Here is a 27,598-nt window from a genome sequence, read left to right on the forward strand (position 1 = left end):
TTCCTGTTATTCTCTTTATTCCAAAACAGATTAATTACAAATTTCAACTTTTCAAATGCAACATCTGGCTAAGTTAGGAATATTCACAGCCTCTTGATAAGGCGCCATGCCAAAGAAACGGGATATTTGGGCTCACAGGTGTGCACTCTGTGTCGGGGAAATAGAAAAACAACAAGCAAACATATAACCACAATTCTGACTTTTTTTTTGTTTAAATAAAGTTTCTTCATTCCTCTACAAACTGTGAATTGTTCTTGACTCCTTTTCTTGATATCCATCTCAGCTTGCAAAATTTCCTTCCTTCTTCTGGCACTAATGTGCTGTTCTGAAAGAAAATGGAGACAAACACCAAATTACTGAAGGTTTCAGTTCGCTGTTACAGTTCCTAACTGGTGACAACAGAGAGACCAAGGTTCTCTGCCGTTTTAAGATCCTATTTATATAGGAATAATCATTAATCTATTAATTGTATTTATTTATCCCCCATCTCATTTCACAAGAGATTGTGAGACCACTAGTTCCAGCAAAAGCTGATGATAGCGTAAATACGAACAACAGCGCAAACCTGACGACTAGGAAAGAAAGTGGCATGTGGAGCTCTGACATGAGGTAATTCCAGGCACACCTCTCACAGTGCAAGGCCAGAAAGACAGTGTACATTTCAACTAGGGGAAGAAAAAAGAAAGCCTAAACAATGTCCATCTTCAATTTCCCACGCTCCGGGTCCGCCAACCAGCACGGGCCCTCACGTAGCTTGGACGATGACATTCCGGCCACTCAGGACAGAAACCCGCACCATACTCCTGCCATGCAGGTCTCCAGTCATGTTCTTGCCAATGGTCAGCCTCAGTGTCTAAACCTAAGAACGATTCTCAAAAATGGAACTCAGCTCACAGAAAAACTCTAAGAGGAGACAAAAACCTCTCTATCTCTTATTCCTTCTTTCCCCATGGCTGCCCTACCCTCGACTCTACGAACTGAGGGGAAACATGAGAACGGAAATGACAATCTAGACAGCTGCTGTGCAAGCAGGAGGGTGAAGCAGCAAACAGGTGTTTCGGGCAGCTCCAGCAGGCAGAGGCACCGCGCCGACACGCACGCCGTCCTTAGCGGGCAGTTCTACCCAGTGGTGAGGGCTGACGCGATGGCGATGCCGTCTTGCAGAATGGTAGGCTCCTAACCGATTAATCCACAGTTCCAGGGGACACACACACAGGCACAGAACTAATCCTGAAGGCTGAAGTGAGTGCCCCTAATCCCCTGCCAACATGCAGAGGTTCCCAGGTGCACTAAAACGTGTGTGCTCCGGAACGACCATGAGGAGAGGAGAGTGTGAGTATGAAACAGGAGGAGCTGAAAGGGCAGCGGCCCACCAGCCTCCGTCTTGGCTAAGGAGGTACAGCCTCTATTGTGCCTCATCAAATCGATGTCTGTCCTCAGATCAAAAGCACTTAGCTACCACAGACTTTCCTTTAAAATACTAGGCCCCGACCTCTGAAGTCCCAAACGTCCTCTCTCTCAAGCAGTGTGATTTGGGGGCAGCAGCAGCATGAGGGTAGACTATCTAAATAGCAAGAAAAAAAAATCAATCCAGAGTTATTTTGAAGAATTAAAGAGCTCAATATTTAGCAGAAAGGACTAGTTCTGAAAGTAAAATCTGAGAACAACTCTAATGCAGGACAAAATCAACTGGGTATGTCAGGGAATGGGGGAGGAGACAAGGGACTGACTACACAGGGGAACTTTCTGGAGTGTAGAAATAGTCTATACCTTGACTGAGGTGGTATTTACACGACTGTGTAATTTGTCAATATTCAGATTGTACTCAAATCTGAATTTTACTGGATATAAATTGTACCTCAATTAAACCCAAAAAAACAAAACCAGGACAAACGCAGTCTTTGTGTTAAGGATTAGATGTGCCAGCTTATGCTCACACATCAGTGAAAAGGCTCTACATTCCATGCTTTTGTTGATCTCCCTGATCTGCAGAGGATTAAAAATTAGATGGCTCTGCTGCCTTGGCAGGGAAGCCATTTCCAAGCCAAGGGATCAGGGAACATGACTTGAAAATTCAAATACTTTCCTTCTCTATATGTTGGCCTAGTACAGGTGTCAGCAAATGATGCCCCCTGGGCCAAATCCAGCCCACCACCTGTTTTTGTAAATAAAGTTTTATTGGAACACAGCCATGCTCATTTGTTTAGTCTACGGCTGCTTTCACATTACAGTGACAGAGTTGAGTAGCTGTGACGGAGGCCATATGGTCTGCAAAGCCTAAAATACTATCTTTCTAGAGAACTTTTCCTGATCCTAGTCTAGAGGAACTGATCAACGAAGCGCATACACTCTCCCCTTCCCTCCCTTCACCTTGCTTTCACCTCCATCCTCATCCTAGGATTAATACCTAGGAAAATGGGTGATATTTCACTTGACATTTTAGTCACACAGGGATCAGCCCTGAACTACACCCTGAGTTCTAGAAACCGGGGTTCTGATGCTGGCTTTGAGCTATGGCCATTAGTCCTTCGTAACAGAGAATCTCACCAAACCACACTGTTTGGCCCAACCAAAGATCAGTGTTACAAAAAGGCGTAGAAACAGTGACAAGGTGTGCCAGGATTTGCCATGGGACCATCATTTAATGAATTGAGATGTTCTGAACGGGGTCCCCTTTCAAGAAGTCCAAGGTTGCATCTGTCTTATCCTCAACTCTGCTTTCCTCATCGAGAAAGGGGCTGCTGTCTATCAAGTACCCCATGGGCATAAGGGAGGATGGAGTCTAATGCAGCCAAAGCCAGGTCAAATTACCCTATCAGTTGGGCTCACTCAGGGAGTTTTGGTTTTTTGCCCTGGTCCAGTAAGTTCAAAAATGGCCCCAGAATTCAGCTTTGGCTTGGGGAAGGTGGGGAGGAACGAGTGGGCTGAACATCAGATAAAAAACTGACATGCATGAGGTGGGCAAGATGGGAAAGGGGCCCTGCTTCTGGGATGAGTCCACCCTTCATCTTTACCGTAGTGTCCTATATTTTGCCAATCTACTGCTCTGCTCTGCAGCGATCCTGCCAAAGGAAAGAGGGTTTGAGAATCAAGAAAGGACAGTGGGAAGAGAAATAAGCTTGAGAAAAGAAATGGCAAACACCCAACCAGAGCTTCCATTAGGGTCCGTGATTCCCCCAGTGGCAGAGTTTGTTCTAGGACTCACAGCAGAACTTTCCGTATGAGGGTGCGTGCATGTCCGTGTGCACACATGCTGGAGAGGGAATGAGGACCATGGTCTCTCTCCCCAGAAAATGTACACAATTTTAGGATTCCAGATTAGGAACTCCTGCTAAACAGGATCTAAATCAAATGGTTTCCAGTCCACTACTCCCCTGATTTGTACATCTTGTGTGGGCAACTTCTAGAAAAGAGAGAACTCAACAGAGCACAGCTTTTGGCTCCCTGGGGCCTGGACTGGCTGCTGCAAGGGAACAGGGCTCTGCTTAGAAAAAACAGCTGAGTCCCTGGCTCTTTCTCAGATGCGATGCATAGCTGCCAAGTTAAGGCTCCTGGAAGGGCAGAGAAATGAACCAGCTGCCACTGCCGGTGCTAAGGGAAGCTCTGGTGGAACGTGGATCACTACAGGGAAGTGAGGGAGCACCTCGGGGCCAGGTCTCCACGAGGCGAGGCACTCAGCGCACAATGGAGACTCAGGCAGGGATGAGACAGGTGGCTCTCCCGCCTACTAATGGTCTCCGAGAAAGCCTCTCTGATCTGCCCAACTTAATTGGCAGCCATGTTGGAGGGCACACTATTGAGTTACATTCTTACAGCAAAAGTCCTGGAGAGGAGAAAGCAGGGCACATCTGAAAATGTTAACTTCCAAAGGTGAAAGCAATTCTGACCTTTTCTTACCGACCTTTCGGTGGCTCAAATCACCCAAGTTCTAATAAAGTCAAATCAATGAGAAACACCTATGTGACATTTAAATTTGCTTCTAATCCAGGTTCGAAAATCAAGCTGCCGGCAAGCTGCTGCCGTGCTGAGATCTGACCGTTTGTGTGAACCTAAGGTTGTCTGGTTCTCAGGGACGTGGTACAGGCTACCGAGCAGGGCTCCCTGTTAGGGGCTTCTTAAAACCTGTGGCAGTTGGGGGTGGGGGTGGGATGGGATGGGAAGAGCGTGGACCTCACACTTAGGAGGAAACGCTCCGAAAGTCTGCCAGGGGTTATAGAGGATTAGCTCTGGGGCATGGGAGGAGGACAGAATAGGATTCCCTGTGGCGAGTAGAGAACATTTTTATACAGCCAGCACATTAACAACGATCTTCTGCCGCACATGTTCTAATCCATTTTAATCTTCATAAAGCAATTATTTTCTTCTCTTGTTCTAATGTGTCAGGGCATAAATCACTGTGGTTTTAATACATTTAAAACTGATTACCAAGGCCCCTTTCGGACTTAAAAGGCTAGATTAAGGTGTCACACTTGCCCCTAAGGATACGAATCATTCTGCCACATACCCTTGTTCAAAGAGCTGGGTGAGCAGAGCTGACAAAAATATTTCTAATCCCACTCTGAGTCCCCGGCCCATCCCCAGCCTTACCTCTTGATTGCCTGCTGGGCCAGCATCCGATTGCCAGCCAGGAACGTCACACTGCCCAAGATGGCCAGGTACTTCAGGGTCTGGAACATGTTGAGCTGAGTCCAGTAGACATACATGAGCCCCAGCATGGCTACAGGAACAGATGTCATGACAGCCAATTAAACTGCTGGACTCTGAAGAGGTCTCTATTTCCAGACCAGCTCATTTTATTCCTTTTATCTGGTGCCAGAAAATTAACTCAATATACTTACCTTGGCTACCAAGAAATTCAGAGGTAAAAATCAGATGTCAGCTACCTTAACTATCCGGTTCCATGTTCCAACTCACATCTATTTCCTTTAATGGAGGTTTTTTATTTTTGTTGGTTTTTTTTTAAAGCATTACTATGATACTATATTTGGCATTCATTTTAGTTTTTAAATTCTGAATGAAAGCATGCAGGGTTAAATACATGAATAATTTCCTTTCTATTAAAAAAAGATTATTAAGGGGATTTTGCCAGTGTGAGTAGGAAGGAAGCAGGAAAGCACTGAGGAAGAAGGTTTAATGAAAAGGGCTCAGGCCTGGGCACTGGGAGCCCTGGGTTCTGGTCCAGGCTCTTCCTTGCCTAGCCGCTTCCATTTCTCTGAGCCTACATTCTCTCACTTGTTGAACAGGGAGGATCGTAACTCCTGCCCTGGGCACCCACATCACAGCTGTGATGAAAATCAAATGAGTGAATGTGCACAAAAAACACTCTGGCGAGAAAAGTCATGGCTCTAAACAAATTTACATTCAGGTTCTAGTCTCAGCTTCACTCAGGAGGGCTATCATCAAACCCAGTAACTAGGCTGGTGAGAAAGGTCATCCTGTCAATTTTGCCCACAAAGATGACGGATGAACTACGGCAGGGGTTCTTAACTGTTTCTGAGGTCACGGACCACTGTGAGAATCTGGTCAAAGTTACAAACTCCCTCTTTCCTGAGAAAAACACAGACACACATTTGCCTAGAATTTTAACTGATTCATCTGTGGACCGCTACAGAATCACACACTATGGATGCACAGAGGGTGACTCCCTAAAGAGTCAACGAAATCAGAGAATACTGAAATCTCAGTGAAATGCAAGGCGCCACAGATCCAACAGGGTCAAACGTCTCAAACGCTTAGCTGGTTTGTGAATTTACCATCTTGTTATGTTTAGGTCCTAAGTTCTCAAGAGAATAACATGGGACAGTGTGGCCAACTATGGAAGAAACTGTTTTCTATTACTGTCCAGACCCAGCCGCCAACAAACGTGAAGATCGATATGGTGGGGAAAGATAACCTTTGGAAACTGCATTAATGCTCTTCATCCAGGAAGATGGCTCAGTGTAAAGCTACGGCAAGTGACTAATCTCTGGAAATGAACAGGGCTATTAAGTATGGGTAAATGGCCAGCCAACAGCAGCCTAGCACAATGAAACCCAATATAATGACAGCTGTTCTACGCTGATGGACCAAACAGGTTTATCATCATATTAACTGTCCTAAAAGGCCAGGAGGAAGAGGGAAATGTTATGCTATTAAGTCATTATAGCTAATAGGTTGTGGGTCTACTTAACAGGGCTTTTGCATGGGCAGGCAAAATGTCAGAGGAGGCTAAATGGAATTAGCAGCCTAGAGTGCTTACCAGCATGTCCCAGGTGAAAGATGATCGTGCTTGGAGCAAAAGTGAAGTTGGAGACATTGGCACCAATCCGGATCCACTGAACGATGGGGAGAGATAAATTAAAAAGACATTAGAACTTGAAAGGGAAGGCAACACATGCTACGTCAATGCTAATCCAATGAACAGCCCCAAGGGCTTAAAAGTTCATGTATACTTGAAGGACAGGAAATTTTTCCAAGTGACAGCCATCCTATTAGAAGTCCTCAGGAAAAAAATTGTTCCCTTTTCTCTTTAGGAAGGCATTCCTACACCTGCTCTCAAATGTGCTCGAGTAACTCAAACCTGAACATCCTTTTTAATGACTGCAAACTCTTCTATTTTAAAGCAGGTGAAACCACAAAGCTGAAAGGTCACAGACCGCATTTATGATGAAGTAACTGGCACTCAGGCTAATTCCTCTAAGTACTGGTAAGATAAGACCCTTGGCAGCTGGTAGGGTGCACGCTCCTGCTGTGGGTTCCATGCCTTTTGAAATTCTGATCACTCATGAGAACAGGTGCCCATACCCTCAGTCTGGTTTCTGAAAGATTGTGCCATGCCTTCCAGATTTAGACTGACCAATAATTCCTTTACTAAAATCAATGAATAAATTAGAAACACAGGCAGCTAACTTTCCAGAAGTAAGATCTAATGAGTTTTCCATACAGTTATCAAAATTCTCTGAACTTCGAGGATATGCTTCTTATATTTATAATTTGTAAAGAGAGACCAAAAGAAAATTATTAAAAAAAAATTCAAACAGTACACTGAAGTATAAAAATTTCCTTCCTTTATACTCCCTAAAAGGTCCTCTCCTTAGAGGTGACCAACACTAACAGATAATGCCTTTTCAAGGTTTTTACAAAGAGGACCATACTAAACATACTCTTCTACCCCTGGCCTTCTTCACCCAGTACGACATCTTGGCAATCTTGTCAATACCAGCATATAAATCTATACATTCTTTTAATAAAGTGCATATTATTCCATCATATGGATGTACCATAATTTATTTAACACTTGCTTTTATGAGGATTTTGGGTTGTTTATGGTTTTAGGTTCACTGAAATGCACAGCCTCTGTTCTCTGTTGTTATCTTTTTAAAAAAAATTTTTTATTTATTTATTTATTTATTTATTTATTTACTTGTTTATTGAGAGAGAGAGAGAAACAGCAGGGGGGAGAGAGAGAATCCCAAGCGGGCTCCAAGCTATCAGCGCAGAGCCCGACACACAATGCACAGTTCGATATCATGAACTGTGTTATCATGACTTGAGCTGAAATCAAGAGTCAGACGCTAAACCGACTGAGCCACCCAGGTGTCCCTCTGTACTCTCTTTTTATATAGCTATCAGCATTGGGCCTTGCCTTCTTCACACTTGACCTCATCTGAACACTCCTGCAGAGTATCCCAGTCCATACACTTTTATCATTTTTCAGTGGCTATGAGGTACTTTCTCATGCCTCTCGTTTATGGATCAGTTGGCTGTTCCCCACAGTGGGGAATTTCAGTTATTCTAAAATTTTTTGACCATCGGTTCAGGTCACAGCTGCTGGACCCCTTCAGAGCTGTGCGGAGGCCAGAGCACAAAGCCTCCTTTAGAACAGCTACATCTGCTGAGTCTGGCGCCAGACACACGCTGCCCATGCTAATTACAGCTACTCACCAGAGCAAAGAGCAGGAGCAAGGGCGAGAGGATCAGGGCTGTGAACGTATTGGACACCACGGTGGGGGGCCTCTTCTCAGGCTCTCGGAACAGGTGCTGCCAAAAGAGGACACACCAAGAGTATTTAAGAATGTGCCCTTCCCCGTAGGGGCTGCCATGTATACCAGGAACCAAAATGCCAATGACAGTCAAGAAGAAGAAATGCTTCCCAGAGGCTAAACCCTCCTGGAAGTGAGAGGACACTGGGCTTCTGCCTCTTCTCAATGCTGGCTTCTAATCCCAGAGGCCTCTTTCCAAAGACACCAGTCCCAGCTCACTACTTGGGCAACCCTCTTTTTCTCGCAAAGACTCACTGCCGTTTAGAGGTTAGAAAATGCAACCCATTCAATGGCATTTTGCTTAGTGTCAGAGAGGGTGCCCAGGTATATGGATGGTTTGGATGACACATCCAAGGCAGGACTCTGGCTTTCATAATGCTTCTGGGTTCCTAGGGTGGCACTATCATATATTACTGCCCCACTTAAGTTAGCTAACTGGTGGTAACCTCACTCACTGTAAAAGAGCTTCACTACTGATGGTTCCAACCATAACTCACCCCTTCTGCATCCAGCCCATGGCTCTAAGGAAGCCCTAAATGAACCTTCTCTCTTCCTTGTTCTGCCTGATTTCCAGAATTGGAACCAGAAAGCTGGGCAAGCACTGCTCTGGTATTTCTTTGTTTTGCTTTGTTCTGAGAACCTCTGTATGAAGATCTTTGGGAGGCTCATCTAGACAGTGTCACCCGCAGGGGCAGTGATGGACTAGGGGGTCCAGAAGACTTCTATTTGGGCCCAAGTAGAGGGGCAAGTTGCTTTACCAACTTTTTGCCTCAGTTTCTAACTGGAAAATCGGGGATGGGAGGGCAATGACCATCCTATTAGGTTTGCAAGGTGGCTGTAAAGACCAAATGCAATAGGGCATCTGACTGTGCTTTGTAAACTCTAACATGTGCAAATTTAACTTTTTTTCAGTCTTTCTTCCAATGCACAGACTCATGTCTGTCTTTCCTTGCCAATGTCCAGCCAACCCAGCTCCAGGATGAGGCAACCCCACCTGGGAGTCCTGTTTCCAAATTTTCCCCTCAGTTCCTCTTTGCTGCCACTACCATTAAGGGATCTCTAACACCGTCTATGGCAGATCAGTCAGCACCCTTCATCCTCACAGTTGTACCTTCTATTTAACTGCATTTTACAATCTTAAACAATGCTGTATCAACATTAAGAGGATTTCAAAGAAGAATCCTACTACTTACACCCTTTGGACCCTTGTCCTTTTTTTAAATAGTGAAACAAGAGTAAGCAGTCTGCTTGGAACATCTCGACATTCATTCAGATGTGGTGTGAATAGTTTCCACATTACCACAGTATGATCATTTCTTAGGACTGCAAAATAGTCCACTGAGTGCGTCCACCTCAGTCTCCTTAACCAATGGCTCAAACTGCTTAACAATTACTATACTTATTTTGTTTACGTTTATTTTGTAAAATGTTTTAGAGACTTCTCAAAGCCTTTCTTCCTTGATCAGTTACTTATTTTGATTCTCACAACAGTCCTGTGCTGCTGAGCTGGGCTGGGCAGAGACTGCTAACTGTGTGCATGGAAGATGAATCCCTGGAGAGAGGACTGCCTGGGGGAGGAAAGCCCTATGCTCCCACCCAGTTGAGTTTTCCACCTATAGGCCCCAATAGCCCTGATTTCTGCAGGAGCAGAAAGGAAGAATGCCAAACCCATCGGTCCTGTAGCTGTCAACTGAAGGCTGAACCTCCTGAATGTTTAGGAAAAACAGACTCTGATTTTGTGTCCAACTATCTGCTTTCAGGGAGCTGGTCACTGGGCTCTTTGAGCCTGTTTTTTCAAGTTCTAGGTTGGCACTGATATTTGTCCCGTTTAATTTGCAGTGTGGTGAAGCCAAAACTATAAAATATTGTGTAAACAGGTTAAAGGAGATCCCAGAGCCACAGTTCAGGCATTCACTGCCCTCTCTGGTTGTGCCCATTTTACGTTTCTCCTCCATGTTTAATGGGAGAGCCCTTAGGCTCCTTATACCTGAATTTCCTGTTTGGGGGTGAAAAGGTTCTTGGACAGGACAGTCGATGGAGCATCTTCTTCAGGGAACTTGATGACCACATCAGCCTAAAAAAATAAGGGCAGCTTTTAAAGGCACAGGGTAGAGAAGGGGTTGAAACAGGGTAGCGTGCCCTAACTCACATGCAGGCCCATAACTGAAAACAGCTCCTAGCAGTCTAATCACTTCTGATCTATTAGCTGACAACTGAGGCAGTAAAAATGTCAAGAACAAAATAATAAGTATTTGTTGAAACTGCTTTTTAGAGCTAGAATTTCAATTTTCTACTGGCCTGGTGAGCCCCACAGAGCTGCTTAATACAAAAATCCCAGCTGGTATTCAGGCTGTTACAGTTGCAATCAGAAACTGCTGGTGTCCCTGGGAAGTGTGATTTAGTCACAGAAAAAAGAAATGAAAATGTGCTTTCGTACAAAAAGCAGCCCGAAGTCCAGGAGAAGAAAAAAGGCTCTGAATATAACGCAAAGAAATGCAGCTGCCCCTTTGTCTTGCAGAGGGAGCGACCACCATTCAAGGCCTGGGGTTTGGCCTCTGCTACCTTTCCAACCTCACCACCCACTGCTCTTGACCAGATGCAGGGGCTCCAGCAAAATGGACCCACTCAGGCCTCACCGAAAACATCTTCTGCGGGTCATTCCCCAGCCCCCAGATACTATTCTGATAAACCCCTGCAATTCTTCCACCCCTCACTCGAATGCTGTCTTTCAAGAAGTATTTCGCTCATCACATCCATCAGATGGGAGATATGGAGGTGAAAAGCACTATGTAAACTATAACACAGTATGCAAATATTGGTTAATAGTTCATTAGCATCTTGCATATTCTAGAATTCATCTGAATTATTTTCAAAATTCAAATCTTACCCTTTCCCACCCCACCCTGTGAGGCTATACCACATCTCAAAGACCAGGCTTTTATCTCTTACATCTATGTATCCCCCATAGTGCTTTGCTATAAAATGAAAACTTCCTTCGAGTAGAACTTTTATAGAAATTTGCTAGGACCCACGAGGGCAAATTCATGCTTCATTCATTCACTCAGTCACTATTTATCCAGCACCTACGATGTGCCAGGCCATGTGCATACCCCTAGGACTACTAATGGAAGACAGCACACGGCCTCTCACCTCACCATGCCTATTTATTGCCCTGCACAGGCAAGGCCAGGGTAAAGAGGCCATGTTCCTGAAAAAGAGCAGTCTCTGTCTGACTGTGGCACAGCCACTCTTGCCTAGGTCAAGGTGCATTAGGGCATACCACATTCCAAAGGATTGGGTTCTTCAAAGTGGCATCTCCGATGATCAAATAGAGAGTGTAGGTGCCGGATGCAGAGTCAAATTCGATCTTTCTCTCAGAAGTATCCAGTTCAAACTTGTACACGTTCTTGCTGTCTGGCTCAGCAACAAACACTACTTCCTGGCCAGTCTTCTGGTTATGGAGTCGGACAAATGTCTGGGTAGAACAATAATAATACAACCTTTCATCTGATAATTTCAAAGTTCCCTCCATACCCAACACCAAATCAACAAGGCAGCAGACTATTGGCTCTTTTGTCACAGTGGAAGCTCTGGGATGTGCCAGGCCTGCCTAAGAGCGAGGAAGGAGTGGCCATCCCACTCTGGTTCCCAGCTCAGAGATTAGAGATCACTTTTTGTTAGTCTAAGATATTTAACTTAGGGGTCCAGCCAATTCTCAACTACATGGAGGCTGAATGCCCAGTTTGTGGAAGATTTAAGCCCTTTGCTGCTGCTGCAGTTTCTTCTTCCTGCCAGCCTTTTGGCCACTTTGCTGCCCAATTAACTTCTTCACCAGAGGGTGAAAAGAAGGGAAATGAGGTGGAACTGTAAGAGGCCCATTTTCAATTTCCTAGTGCCTCTAGCTAAAGATTTAGTAGAAGAGGCTTGAGGATTGATAGCAAGGCAGAGTTCTAACCAAGCAGAGCAGCCTGGTGTCACAGAGAAAGCCCAGGCTCTGAAGACAGACACATTTGATTCCACTACTTTTTAGGTGAGCAGGTCACTTCACCCCCTCAGGCCTTGATTTCCTCATCTTTATGAGAGAACGATTAACCTCTATATGTGGTGTACCTGTGCAAAGATGCACAATGATAAATGCAAAGTATTTAGAGCAAGACCTGGTATATGCTAGCTAGTTGACAAATAGTAGCTGATACTGTCACCAATGTGATGGTACGAGTCCTTATCCCCCCAATGGCACAAGAAACTAAGGCTTCTGCATATTAGAACTGCAGCAAACTTAACATCCACTCTGAGCTTTCCTTTCAGGTGTTTCAAAATAAAGAATTGAACAAGGCTGGAAGGTTCCAAGGATTAAATGAGTTGCCATGTTCACTCAATTCAGCCCTGGCTCCCAGAAAAAAATGTAAATCTCATTTGTCACTCTGCATCTGGGCAACAAGGAACCGCCATGAAAGTATTTAGAGAAAAGGCCCAGAGATGTGGAAGTATCCTGACTACAGCAGTCTTGGCCAAGAATGGGATTTAGGCCTGACCTTCCTCCTGTGACAGCCAAGGGCACGTGGCAGCCAGGTTCACCTGCACAACGCCATCTCTACGTGGCGGGGTTCTCTATGTCATGGTTCCAAAGCAGAATCTTAAATGAGACAAGTATTCAGTTAAAGTTACACTCCCTCACTAATTCCTTGCCTCAGCCCTAATCCCACCAGTTTAATCTTATTATCTCTTCTCTTCATATTCTTTCTTCCCTTGTGCTGTTTGGTTGGCACACGTCATTCTGAAAAGGAGCTCGGAAATGTTGAGAGGCTGAAGTGCTTAAAGTCAGTTAGCCATGGCTAAGTGTCCTGACCGAGCTCTCTGAAGCTTGGGGGTAGAGGGGAGAGGAGCAGAGAAGTGCCAGGGGTGGCAGTCTTGGGGGCAGCCACTCTGGAGCCTGGCCACATGTGCAGCAGTTGTAGCTACAAGAAGCAGAAAGCAGGAAGGTTTCCAAGTAAATCCACTCACCTCAGTCATCTGCTCTGAAGCTGTCTCTCGGCACAAACCCGACTCCACCAGCTCTTGCTAAACTATCCCCACGAAACATCTAAACCAAGGCCCCTACGTCCCATGTTGTTTTCTTTCAGTAAAGTATTTATCGGAATTTCCCATTATAATACTATCATGGATGGGGAAGGCCCAAGAGCAGTTATTCTCAATCTAGGGGGATGATAGGGGCAGGGGAGAAGGTATCTGAGAAGATAAGGGGCCATATCAGATTCTCTGGGGAAAGGGTATATGGTTTGAAAAAAAAATTTTTTTTTAATATTTATTTATTTTTGAGAGAGAGAGAAAGAGAGCACAAGCAGCGGGTAAGGGCAGAGAGAGAGGGAGACACAGAATCCGAAGCAGGCTCCCAGGCTCTAAGCTGTCAGCACAGAGCCCGACATGAGGTTTGAACCCACGAACCGGGAGATCATGACCTGAGCTGAAGTCGGATGCTTAACTGATTGAGTCACCCAGGCGTCCCTGAAAATCTTTTAAATAATAATTCTCATGATTTTATATATGGAAAACAAAAATGAAGGCTATTGTTTTCTAATACAAATTAAGCATGAGTTAAAAAGGGCTATTCTTCAGATTCCTACAAAGAGGAACTCTGCTGTGGTCAGAACAAAACCCTTTGGGCCTACCTAGGTTTTCCTTTTTCAAAATTATTTCAATCTGTTTTGTTGTTTTGTTTTTTTTCCTCAGAAAGGAAAAAACCTCAATTAAGCGCTAATCTGCCTTAAATTTATCTTCTCAATACCAGCTGATCTTTTAAAAACAACTGTGTCGGGGCACCTGGGTGGCTCAGTTGGTTAAGCAACTGACTTTGGCTCAGGTCATCATCTCCCAGTTTGTGGGTTCGAGCCCAGTGTCAGGCTCTGTGCTGACAGCTCAGAGCCTGGAGCCTACTTCGGATTCTATGTCTCCCCCTCTCTCTACCCCTCCCCTGCTCATGCTCTGTGTCTCTCTGTCTCTCAATAATAAATAAACATTAAAAAATATAAAAATAAAAATAAAAAGAACTGTGTCCGCCACGTTCAGAGTTACAACCAGTATGAGTGGGGTCAGTGCCATGTGGGAAAACGTGTCAGTCCATCAGGGTCCAGAGTGAAGACCTGAAAGGGAGTGTGGACTTTATACACCGTGCCATATACTCTAGCGCATGGTAAGGCTGCAGGCCAGGAGGAACACCTGGGCTTTTTCCTGACCTGGTGAGGGGTGAGTTCAGCACCAGTGTTCACATCTACCAGCTGGAAGAACAAAGCAAAGTTCTGGTGGCTGTCCGCGATGAATGTGCCCTTGGCTTTTGCTGGGTAGGTCACCCTGAAAGAGACATGTATACAGTAAATCTTCGGAGAGGATCTGCAGGTCTCTGAGAACAGAATAAAAAAGACAAACTGCACTTCACTGCCTAATCCTCCCTCTCCCCACTGGAAAACTTCCCTGCTGCAGACAGACAGGAGTACAGTTGTCTGTGGCCAGAGGGCAAACCGGACTAGGAGAGCCAGGACTGAGAAAAGCACAGGATAAACTCTCATTGGGGTCTGGGGAAATGCTATGCACAGACGCTCCAGGCTGTCACTTCAAGGACCTAAGGATGTCAGCTCAACCAAGTCAGGTACCAAGTGTACCTGTGTACCCAAGGTACCAGTGGGGCTCACGTGTCCCTCTGCAGGTACAGGGGGGAATAGAGAGTTGGGCTGGAAAGCGGGCAAAGAGAAATAGTCACAGGATTGATGTCAGCAGCATGTGGGTGCATGGTTGGAAGATGAGGGGGTAGGAGATGCAAAGGAAAGACGGGTACTTATCACTTTTTCTTTTTTTAATGCTGTATTTTTTCATGGATACAGTTTCAATTTACTTTTCTGCCTCAAGTTGGGTTTTAAAGAGTTATTTTCTCAAAAGGCAGACTTGATGAGAAAACTATTCTTTTCCCAGCCATCTCCTGGGATGCGGTAAGATGGCCATGGGAAAAAACAAGCCAAATGGTTATAAAGCTCACACCTGACTATATTTTATACTTAGGTTTTATATTTACTTGTGAGGAATACCAACTCTTCATCTGTATAGAGTATTAAACTTTGCAAGGCACTCTAACATTATTTCCACGGACTCTCAACAGGGCTCTCATCTCCAGTGTCACTATGAAAATAACTAAGCCAGAAGCAGAAAGCCCAGCCTTTTCACATGACTTAAAAGGAGTGAATGTTTAGCTTCTAGGCCCTGGCTAACATCTCCTGTCTTCATAACAGCCTTGAGGGTTCACCTACTTTCTCTAGCAGCTATAGCCACCCAGTCAAGTTGAGGTCCAAACTATACCCAGAGGTCTAGATGGGCCTCCCCAAAACAAGGATCTGGAAGAGGGCTGACAGGCTTCATATAGTGCCCAGCCTGCTCTGATCAACTGCCAGTGATGACCTTGAAGGTTGTGTTAGAAAAGATTCTGAGTTCAACAGGAACAAAAGCTATGACTGATAAGTGATGCCTTCCACAAACTTGAGAAAGGAATTCACAGCCCCAGTGCTAGGTATCTGCCATCTCAATTCTAAGGACCTCTGAGGCTTCCAACCAATTTCAGACCCACTGTGAGCCGAAGGGAGTAGTCATGAGGCCACTAAAAGCCAATTCAGGACTATGAAGATAAATTACCAAAATATAAACACACTGCTTCCTTCGTTGAGAAAGTCTTGCCTTTTTTAAGAAAAAGTCATCTGAACTAAATAATATACTTGGTGACATAGTTGATTCAGACTCAGATGCTCCCTATCCCATTGTGGACTAACTGCTGGTAGAGACAACCCCAAATCTGCTTGGATGCTGTGTGGCTCGGTGCCAGCAAAATTGAAGCCTCTTTAATTTAGAGGGCAAGCTGGATTATTGCTGACCCAGAAATGGCATCCAGAGGGGATCAGTGCCTGGGCGTGCTCCTCTCAGCTCAAGCCTAGACTTCCCCGGTGCCCAGAAGGTACCCCACCTACCGGGTGGTTTTGGGTGCGATGCTCTGATCCTTATCCACAGTGGAGAGATCAACGTTCGTGATGCCGACTTCAGTGGAGATCTTAACTCTGAGCTAGAGTGAAACACAGAAGAAAATCACCAAGTCAGCTGATACATCAAGAATTACAGGCATACCCAAATTTTCCTCATAAATGTGAGCAAAGGCATGAAAAGATCCTAGGACAGGAGTCTTCAATGATTTTAATAAAGCTGACTCGGCCAGGTAGGATTTCCAGCTCTCCAATCTCAAGGCTAAGCAACTCCTTGGGGCGCCCGGGGTGGCTCACTAGGTTGAGCGTCTGACTTGATTTTGGCTCAGGTCATGATCTCACAATTCATGAGATTCGCTTTCTCTTTCAAAATAAATAAATAAACTAAAAACAAACAAAAAAAGCAACTCCTTGATTCTTATCCCTTCTTCTCTTCTTTGGCATTGGTTGGATGGTATATACTAAAAGAAGAAAACAAAGTAGGATTTTTCACGTGTCCTTTAAAATAAATAAGGGGGAGGGGCGCCTGGGTGGCTCAGTTGGAACTTTGGCTCAGGTCGTGATCTCACGGTTTGTGAGTTCGAGCCCCACATCAGGCTCTGTGCTGACGGCATAGGGCCTGCTTAGTTAAGATTCTTTGTCTCCTCTCTCTGCCCCTCTCCTGCTCGTGTGCTCTCTCTCTCATTCAAAAATAAATAACAGGGGCGCCTGGGTGGCTCAGTCGGTTAAGCGTCCGACTTCAGCTCAGGTCACGATCTCGCGGTCCGCGAGTTCGAGCCCCGCGTCGGGCTCTGGGCTGACGGCTCAGAGCCTGGAGCTTGCTTCCGATTCTGTGTCTCCCTCTCTCTCTGCCCCTCCCCCGTTCATGCTGTGTCTCTGTCTGTCTCAAAAATAAATAAACGTTAAAAAAAAAAAAAAAATTAAAAAAAAAAAAATAAATAACAATTAAAAAAAGGATATGAAGGGGTGCCTGGATGGCTCGGTTGGTTAAGTGTCCGACTGTATTTCAGCTCAGGTCATGATCTCACGGTTTGTGAGTTTGGGCCCTACACTGGGCTCTGCAATGACAGTTACGGGGCCTGTTTGGGGTTTTCTCTCTCTCTTTCTCTCTCTCTCCCCCTCCCCTGCTCATGCTCTTTCTCTCACACACAAATAAATAAATAAACTTAAAAAAAAAGAAATTAAAATACATAAGGGGGAAAATTTGTAAGCAGTAACCTTCAAATAATTTGAATCAACAAGTACTTGATTCTAATGACAGCTATTGTTTACTTTGTGAAAGACACTGACTTTAAAACGACAATTTCATGTAATCCTCACAACAATTCTCTAAGGTAGTGCTATTTCAGATAAGGAAATTAAAGATTAAAAAGATAAAGCCACTAGCTCGAGTTTTGATGGCTAGTAAGTGACAGAGCCAGTATTCAAGCTCAGGCATTCTGATTCAGTGTCCATACTCTTAGGCACCTGGTTATCCAACTTGCCAGCAACAACTTACTCTGTACCAAGCAGTATTTTAAGTCTGTCCATGAAGATGTAAGCAGCATGGCAGACATCTGCACCATTCACCAGGCACTTCTGCACACATGGTAGGGATGTACTTCCCTGTTTCCCTGGAATCAGGTGTGGCCACATGACTAGCTTTGGCCAATGAAATGTGAGCCCCCAAATGGAAGCTTTAAGAGTCAGTGTGTGATTCTCTCCCTTCCTCTGCATGGACACAGACAATGCAAAGAGAGGTCTGCTCCTTCAGTCTGAGTCCCAGCCTAAGGACAGCATGAAGCCGGGCCTCCAGTTGATATGCTAAGATACCTAGCATGGGCAAAAAAGAAACTTTTGTTATTTTAAGCTACTGAGACTTGGAGTCTGGCAGAAGCACAAACCAGCCCATCTTGACTCTTAGGGTTTGAATTCTGTATATTCCTTGTAAATATTTTCACAAAGAGGAGCTAGATAACACAATAAACACGAACTTTTTAAAAGTTAGACTTAAAGTGTAAAATTCCAAGAGGCAGAAAACATTCTGAAAGTCTATTCATGGGAAATTTTTTAAAGTCCAAGTTTTGGGGTGCCCAGGTGGCTCAGATGGTTAAGCGGCTGATTTCAGCTCAGGTCATGATCTCCCAGTTGGTGAGTTCGGGCCCCACGTAGGGCTCTGTGCTGACAGCTCAGAGCCTGGAACCTACTTCGGATTCTGTGTCTCCCTCTCTCTCTCTCTGCCCCTCCCCTGCTGTGCTCTGTCAAAAGTTTTTTAAATAATAAAAACTGTAAACCAAAATAATAAAAATAAGTAAGTCCAAATTTTAATGTGCAAATTATAAAAACCCAAGGTACTTTTTATATGCAAACATATCTATAAGACTTGCAAATATTTGCTAAGCTTGAATGTAATGCTTAAGGAAATCCTTGCCAAATCCACTGGTTTATAGTCTAAGTCAGGATCAAGGAACAGAGATAGGAGGGCTGGGCAAATAATTGAAGAATGGCTTTAGCATTTTGCTAAAATGCACTATCAAGGTGTAACAACCTCAAATTGAGGCCAAAGAAGAAAAATTAAAAAGGGATAACGACAGCTATCAAGTAATTTAACAGCCTTCTCTCCTACTTCCATAATAACTATTTTGTGACAACAGCCTCAATTATCAGATTGAATAGGGCTATTATGTTTTACTTAAAACACAAGGGGACCTGGGTGGCTCAGTCGGTTAAGTGTCAACTTCGGCTTGGTCATGATCTCACAGTTCATGGGTTCGAGCCCGAGTTGGAATCTGTGCTGACAGCTTGGAGCCTGAAGCCTGCTTGGGATTCTGTCTCTGTCTCTGTCTCTCTCTCTGCCCCTCCCCTGCTTGCGTGCTCTCTCTCTCTCAAGAATAAATATTTAAAAAAATTTTTTAAAAACAACAAAAAACTGAATGTACAAGATTTATTACAGAAGCTGTAAGGACAGTCTTACCTCCTACTCCTAAATACATAGCCACCTATTGGTAGAATTATACTCAGCCTCGCTGCCTGTCACTGAGGTTAGGCAACTGGGTGAATGACAGTGGTAGGGAAGGGAAACAGATGGCCTTCGAGTTGAATAAATCCCCAAGGAAAGAGTTGGGAGCCTCTCCTTTGGCTCTTTGGGTTCTGCACTGAGCAAACAGCTTCGCAACTCACATAGGGCTTGGAACCACATGAAACTCAATGCAGAGAGGCACTGGGACCATTTGAAGAAAAACTGGAGTGGAAGGCTTAAGCAGAAAAGTAGCCAAAGAGCTGTGATTAGACTACTGCTGTTTAGCAAGATACCTCCCACTAAGATTACTTTGCCTACATCCCCCTAGCACAATTGGAGCACACAGGTGCAGGGGATATACAGAGATGGCAAGATGCGCTTCTTGTCCTAAAGAGAAGCATAAATGTAAAGCTAAATGTTAACAAACCAGGCTGCTGCTTTAATGGAGGGATGTACAAAGTGCTATGAAAGCACAGGAGAAATAACTGTGACCTAAGCTGGCCTGGGGGTAGCCCTTGCTTGGTTGGGGAGCGAGAGAATGTGTAGCACAATGGCTCAGAAGTCCTCCAGTTTGGAGAGAGGAAGGAGTTTAGCAATATTCCATGCTATAAAAACAATCCATCTTCATAGTTAACCACTCTGCAACCTACCCATCAACACTACCCAGATAATTCTTTCCTTACTTCTGTGACTCATTCCCTCAAGGGCTCACCCATTTAATTTGTAAATGTGATCTTAAAATCATCGTCCCACCTAAATTTCCATAAACAGGAGATGGTTACATGACTAATGGTACATGTACACTATGAATTACCATGGAATAATTACAAAGGACAAGGTAGATGTCTATAAACAGATAAAGAGATATTATCACCTATTTTTGAGTACATCCATTGACATAATTATATTTAACATCACTGTCACGGAGTCTAGGCAACTGGGTGAATTATGGCACAGGAATGGTGGTGGGTTGGGAGGAGGTCATCAAGTTAAAAAGATCCCTGAGGGGAAAGCTGGGAGTCTCTATTTTATGACAAGAGCAAAGAATACAGCTGTTTTTAGAATATTCCTTTTTTTTTTTAATTTAAATGTTTTTATTTATTTTTTGAGACAGAAGGAGAGAGAGAGGTGGGGAGAGAGAGAGGTGGGGAGAGAGAGAGGTGGGGAGAGAGGGAGAGAGAGAGAGAGAGAGAGAGAGAAGGGAGAGAGAGAGAGAGAGAGAGAGAGAGAATGCAAGCAGGGGAGAGGCAGAGAGGGGGGAGACACAGAATCTGAGGCAGGCTCCAGGCTCCGAGCTGTCAGCACAGAGTCCAACACAGGGCTCGAACCCACGATCTGTGAGATCATGACCTGGGCTGAAGTCAGATGCTCAACCAACTGAGCCACCCAGGCCCCCCTAGAGTAATCCCTTTTATGTAAACAAGAAAGGATAAACATACATTCATTCATTAATTTTGTATCCTTCTTTTTCTTAAAATGTACAATAATTAACTCTTAGAAATGGATTCCTCTGAGGAGAGGAACTGGATGGAAGGGATGAGAGAAAGCTCTTACATTTCATTATATACTTTTACAAAATTCATTTGCACTTTGAATTTTTTTAACTACATGCATACTTTACTCCTTTTTTGAAAAAAATAGAGATTATCTCAGCAATGAGACTGTGTGCCATATACTTTTTTCTTTATAAACATTTTGTATTGAAAAGCACCACCCAATAAAGAGGATTGCAAAAATAACCATTCTTCCAGGGTGCCTGGGGGGGCTCAGTCAGTTAAAAATCTGACTCTTGGTTTCGGCTCAGATTGTGATCTCACAGTTAGTGAGTTCAAGCCCCACATGGGGCTTCATGCCAAAAGTGTGGAGTATGCTTGGGATTCTCTCTCTTTCCCTCTCTCTCTCAAAATAAATAAATAAACTTAAAAAAATAATCATTCTTCCTTTCAGCAGATGGATACATACAGATGTTTAAAGATTTACGTAAGGCTCCTCAATGTATCCTAATTATAGTGATAGAAAAGTCATCAACTTTTAGCTTTTTCCTTAGAATCCTGACTACAAACTTTCAACAGTAACATGGTCACTAAGGCCCGCTAATCAAGATTCAACTGTGTGTTTTAAAGACATCATAAGCATTCCCAGACAATACACACACATGGATGACAAAAGGGCAGATTGCAGTGAACTCAAGTCATTTTGGGTTTGCTCTCAGCCCTAATTCTAAAAGGCTCCCTAAGTTAAAGGTTTCTTTGTTGCAGAGAAACACTGCAGGGCTGTTCTTGAATAGGGAACAGTTTAAAACAAGTCCTTCTGCTCCTAAAATCTTAATACAAATGAGTCTCTAGAAACACTGAAAAGAAAAGCGTTTTTATACTACTCTTTTAAAGCAAATTGAGAAATAAAAATTATCGTAACTTTTTTCAAAGCCATGTTGTAAAGAATTGAGTAAGATCCCTGTGGGTTAGCTGCTTCTTCCTTCAAACTAACACTTCAAGATTAGTTTTTATAACAGGAAAGGGACTTGTTTAGCCACTTTAAATGCAGCTAAGCCTGCTTTACATTGAATCATGCTAGTCTTTTCTTTGCCTGTACTGCATGCCACATACACCTCAAAAAATGTTTTAACGCCAGGAAATGTAGTCTTTCTGCTGAGTAATAACCCCCTTGTTTAGCTCATTACTGTCAAAAATGATGGTGCATTAGGAGCAATTAATGCTAATGACAGCTTCTAAAACCCATGTTTCCCTGACAGCAAGTCCAATGTCAATGAGGGCTATTACAGGCCTTCCACACCAAACCACCGTTAATGCACTCTGACCAATGTCAAGCGTCTCTCAGGAGAAGAAACAGGACCTGCTGACCCGCTCTGAGGTTCTAAGTGTGACTATTACTGAAATTACAAAGTAAAGTTGCGTATGTGACAGAGGTCAGAACGCACACACACGCGCGCGCGGGCGCACACACACATACATATGCATGCATAAAGCTCTAACATAATGAAGGAGAGATTTTTTAATGCTCACTCCATCACCAGGAAGGAAAAGGACAGCAATGGCCTCAGTTGGGGCTTATTATCATTGCATGAGTAACAGCTATTAGCCATTTCTGCTATTTTGCACTTAAATAATTTTTCCAACAATCACAGAAACACTTGGACAAACGCCAGATTTGATGTTACAAAAAGCCAAGCTGTTAAGTAACCAAGACAGCATAGCATTGGTATAAAAATAAAAATATTGATTAATGGAATACGACTGCAAGACTAGGTATTAACCCTTGCCTGTATGGTCAACTGATTTTTGATGGCAAGATGCAAAGTGTGCCAAGACAATTCAATAGGGAAAGAATGGTCTTCAACAAATGGTGCTAGGATTTCCACATGCAAAAGAAGGAAGCTGGACCCCTACCTCACACCATATACAAAAACTAAGTCAAAATTAATCAGACACCTAAATGTTAGAGTTAAAGCTATAAGAGGAGTAATCTTCATAACCTTGGATTAGGCAATGGTTTCTTAGATATGACACTCAAAGCAGAAGCAGTGAAAGAAAAATAAAGAAACTGAACCTCATCAAAATTAAAACATTTTGTGCTTCAAAATCCAAAATCAACAAGGGAAAAGACAACCTACAGACTGTGAGAAAATATTTGCAAATCAGGTATTTGACAAGGGACTTGTATCCATAGTATAAAAAGAACTCTTAAAATTCAAGAATATATGGGCCCCTGGGTGGCTCAGTCAGTTGAGCATCCAACTCTTAATTTTGGCTTAGGTCATGATCTCACGGTTTGTGAGATTGAGCCCTGTGTCGGGCTATGTGTTGACAGTGTGAAGCCTGCTTGTGATTCTCTCTGCCTGTCCCCTGCTCTCCTGCTCTCCTGCGGGGATGCACATACATATGGTCCCCCTCCCTCTCTTAAAATAAAAAAATATATATACATACAAAAAAACCTCAAGAATATATAAGAAGATAATAATGTATCAAGAAGAGGAAATAAGAGGTATATAGATTGGGACGGAAGAAATAAAAAGACAAAAAAAAAATTTCTTTTTAATGGGCAAAGGGTCATCTGTACAGACATTTCTCCAAAGAAGATATACAAATGGCCAATAAGCACATGAAAAAGCTGCTCAATATCATTAACCATCAGGGAAATGCAAACCAAAATCTCAGTGAGATACCACTTCATACCCACTTAGGAATGCCAGAATGAAAAGACAGATAATACCAAGTGTTGGTTAGGATGAAGAGAAATTGGAATCCTTATACATTACTAGTAGAAATGTAAAATAGTGCAGCTTCTTTGAAAAAGTTTGTCAGTTCCTCAAAAAGTTAAACATAGAGTTTATCATATGACCTAGTATTCCATTCGTAGGCATATACCTCAAAGAACTGAAAACAGATGTTCAAACAAAAATGTGTACATGAATGTTTATAGCAACATTATTTTAAAAAGCCAAAAAAGTGGAAAAGCTCCAAGTGTCCATCAACTGATGAACGGATAAACAAAATGTGGTATATCCATACAATGGAATATTACTCAGCCATAAAAGGAATAAAGTACTCATACATGCTACAACATGAATTAACCTGAAAAATATGCTAATTAAAAAGGCCAGACACAAACAGCTATATATTGTATGATTCCATTTATATGAAATGTCCCAAATAAGCAAGAACCTCTAGTTCTACAGGTATAAGTGCAACTGTCATATAATATTGAATGAGAACGAGTGCGTGGCAAAAGGATGCATACAAGATAATGTATAAATTTTGAGAAGATGCAAATCAATGCACTGTATTATTTAAAAATATGTACACGTGTGGGGCACCTGGGTGGCGCAGTCAGTTAAGCATCCGACTCTTGATCTCGGCTCAGGTCACGGTCTCACAGTTCATGGGTTCGGGTCCCGCATCAGGCTCTGCGCCGATGTCGCAGAGCCTGCTTGGGGCTCTGTCTCTGCTTCTCTCTGACCCTTCCCCACTGTGCTCTCTCTCTCTTTCTCAAAATAAATAAACTTAAAAAAAAATTGTTTCAAATATGTACACGTGTAGCAGAAACATAAAAGTTTCTTACCAAAACAAAAGGGAGAGGGTGGAGCAAATATAGCAAAATGATAGGGTTTGAAGGAGATGAGTGGCTGAGAATGAGTGAAGGAGATGAGGTACATGAGAATTCACCAAATTATTTTCTGTTCTTTTCTGTATATTTGAAGTAGTCCATACTAAAAAATAAAAGTTTTGTGGGAGCACAGACGAAGGAATACCATTTGAACTAGACTCCACAGGATGAGCAGTTCAGCATATGAGCAAGAGAGGGGAGGAGCATTTCTTATGCAGGAAGCAAGAGTTGAAACCCAAAGACATGTGCATGTAAAGTATATCTGAGGAGCAGTATGCAGTCAAGAGCAGCTAGCGCTGAGGGGGTGGGGACGCACCCACACTGAAGCATATGCACGTGCCTTGTGGAGGACCTTCTAAGCCATTCTCAGGAGTCTAGACCTCACTCACAAGCAATGGGGAACCAAAAAACAATGATTTTATCATTCTAGTGGCACTTAGGGAAAATTAAATGAAAGAGGCAGAAATCTGAAGACAATGGAACTACAGTTGGCACTTAAACAACGAAGGGTGAGGAGTGCTGACTCCCACCCAGTACAGTTGAAGATCCATCTAGAACTTTAGACTCCCCCAAACCTTAACTACTAATAGCTTATTGTTGACCAGAAGCCTTACTGATAACACAGTCGATAAACACTTATTTTGTATATTATAAATATTGTATAGTGTATTCTTACAGTAAAGCTAAAAATCAAGAAAATGTTATTAAGAAAACCATAAGAAAGAGAAAATACATTTATAGTACTGTATTGCTTTTGTCGGAAAAAAAATCCATGTGTAAGTGGACCCCTGCATTTCAAACCCTCATTTGTCCAAGGGTCAGATGTAGTTAGAAACTCCCTTACCCGTGTAGACAGACAATATAGGGCTCTACCCAATTGAGAACACAGGGACTAAACAACAAAGAACTCATGCAAAAGACATTCAAAGGTGGAATCAACAGGACTTGGTGACTGACTGAAAGAAGTAGAAAGAAAGGAAGAGGTTAAGAATGACTGTGTCATATGGGTATGGCACTTAAGCTGGATATGTTGTTATCAAGACTGTAAAGGTAGAAGGAAGAAAAGGTTTCAGAGGGGAAAAAAAAAGGAGAGAAAGAAAAGTCTGCCTTTTAATGTGTTCAGTTGCAAATAAGGACCCTTCATGAGGGGAGCTAAAACTCGTAAAGGTTCAAGGTGCACACTACAATAGCTTCTGTCCAAATACTGCGTTAGTAATGGACTGGGATCAGATGTCTCATGCCCAAAAAGGTCAGACATGAGGTGGAGAAAAGGGAGAGATGAGAGTTTCAGACAGTATCTTCCTTTCTGACAAACTTTAAATATAAGTATTTAATCTACCTATGTTAAGTAATGCCTCAGTTTTGAAAAGGTCAAACTTTCTAGCTGCCTTGTCCTTTCATTTAAAAAAAGTGAGTGTCATAGGAACCAACTTGAGGAGCTTCCGAAAGGTCAAATCTGGGATAATGTGAAAAACAAAACAGATGATGACAGTAAGGTATCATAACCTACAGAGTAAAATAAAAATCCATGAGCCCAAAATGTTATAAATAATTGAATAAATACATGAAGACAGAGTCAGTCAGGGGAGGGATAGCTTTTTCTTACAGAATTCTAATTAATAAACGTAGAAAGAGTGAAAAAAAAGAGAAAATCACCTTTGGGCAGACAACACATGAATAATGGTTGCAAGCTAGACCATCAGGACATTTGCAGACTCAATTATAAAGCAGAAAAACAGCAACTTTACAGTAGAGACACCTAGCAGACACCACCGAAACTAAGTGATCAAGGTTAACATCACCAGCAGTGAGACAGATCAGTATCATATACTTCCTAAGAAGATGCACTAAGAGGGACAGAGTTTCACTTTTGGAGTATTCTTGCAAAAAATAAATTTAATTTTGAGAAAACTCAGACAAACCCAAAGTGAGGGCCATTCTACAAACTAACTAGAGTACTCTTCAAAAGTGCCAAAGTCATGAAAGAAACTATCCTAAATTAGAGGAAGCTAAAGGAACATGTTCCTAGGTAGAATCCTAGATCAGAAGAGGGACATTAGTAGGATAACTAGTGGAATTTGAATTACAGTCTACAGATTACTTAATAGCATTGTATCAGTGTTAATTTCCTGATTATTATCTGGATAGTAATTACTGATATATTACAGTTATACAAGACGTTAACATTTGGGGAAGCTGGGTAAAGGACATTTTTTATACTACTATACTTGGCTAAGTCCCACAAAGCATCAGAGAAATGAGGAATAGTTTTCCATCCTTAAAAACTAAAAGCTTTAGGGGTGCCTCGGTGGCTCAGTCAGTTGAGTGTCTGACTTCGGCTCAGGTCATGATCTCACAGGTCGTGAGTTCAAGCCCCACATGGGGCTCTGTGCTGACAGCTCAGAGCCTGGAGCCTGCTTCAGATTCTGTGTCTCCCTCTCTCTCTACCCCTCCCCTGTTCACACTCTGTGTCTCTCTCTCTCAAAAATAAATACACATTAAAAAAATTTTTTTTCTAAAAACTGTATACTTCATATTTTTGCAACTTCAAAATTATTTCAAGATGAAAAAAATGAAAAAGTATAAATTAAAAAAGTGAGGAATGCCTGGCTGGCTTAGTCAGTGGAGTATGTGACCCTTGATCTTGGGGTCATGAGTTCAAGCTCCATGTTGGGCATAGAGTTTACTTCAAACAATAAAAATAAACTTAAAGAAAAGTGAGTGGGAAATGACACTTGAATAGTGAAGAAAAGAGTTATCACAAACAGCACATATTCAATTACTCAAAGAAAGGCACAGGGCCACTCCAAATTCCCCCTCATCCAACAGAATAAATGACAATGTAAGCAAGTAGATGCAGCAAAGACACAGTGACAAAAACATTGAGAAGTGACAGCTGAAAGGAGAAAGTAATATCATAAAAAGGCCAGCTGCTGGAGCTGCACACAGCTCTGCAGGCTCTATGCCAGCTGTATATTCACCAGAGAACACTAACCAAACTATTGGGCAGGGAATCCACCCAAGTACAGGCTGGGTGACCTTGGACAAGTTACTCTACCCCTTTGAGCTGCATCTGTGAAATGAAGATGGCTCCACCCATGCCTTAGGGTTGTCAGAAAACTAAAATAATGTAAGCAAAAGCATAAAGACCTATGCTTCTCATGTCAAAGGACTTCAATAAAGAGTTTGTACAGATGATTCTAATTCAGAATAAGAAAAGGTTAAACCATATCCCATAGTTTAAGAAAGTAGGAAAATGTAGGGGCTTCCAACTTTAGTTCAGGTCACGAGTTCAAGACCCGCCTTGGGCTCTGTGCTAACAGCTCAGAGCCTGGAGCTGCTTCGGATTCTGTGTCTCCCTCTATCTCTCTGTCACCCCAACTTGTGCACTCTCTCAAAAATAAATAAATAAACATTTAAAAAATGTATTTAAAAAAAGAAAA

General features: G+C 42.9%; 1 protein-coding gene across 2 annotated transcripts in view; it reads right to left on the bottom strand.

Moving 5' to 3' along the window:
- The window catches only part of RPN2 (ribophorin II), a 59,240-nt gene continuing 31,642 nt past the window's right edge, over window positions 1-27,598 (bottom strand). The window contains exons 10-18 of one of the 2 annotated variants that reach the window (XM_042931021.1): window positions 16,025-16,116; window positions 14,255-14,369; window positions 11,302-11,496; window positions 10,009-10,095; window positions 7,924-8,019; window positions 6,239-6,314; window positions 4,588-4,717; window positions 3,015-3,062; window positions 1-325 (exon numbers count right to left, since the gene is read on the bottom strand). In XM_042931021.1, coding sequence (XP_042786955.1) covers window positions 313-325; window positions 3,015-3,062; window positions 4,588-4,717; window positions 6,239-6,314; window positions 7,924-8,019; window positions 10,009-10,095; window positions 11,302-11,496; window positions 14,255-14,369; window positions 16,025-16,116 — 852 coding nt within the window. In that variant the 3' untranslated portion in view covers window positions 1-312. The remainder of the gene's footprint in view (window positions 326-3,014; window positions 3,063-4,587; window positions 4,718-6,238; window positions 6,315-7,923; window positions 8,020-10,008; window positions 10,096-11,301; window positions 11,497-14,254; window positions 14,370-16,024; window positions 16,117-27,598) is intronic. The other variant, XM_042931022.1, reaches the window with a different exon arrangement.

Source organism: Panthera leo, chromosome A3, assembly GCF_018350215.1.
Source record: "Panthera leo isolate Ple1 chromosome A3, P.leo_Ple1_pat1.1, whole genome shotgun sequence".
NCBI classification, from domain to species: Eukaryota; Metazoa; Chordata; class Mammalia; order Carnivora; family Felidae; genus Panthera; species Panthera leo.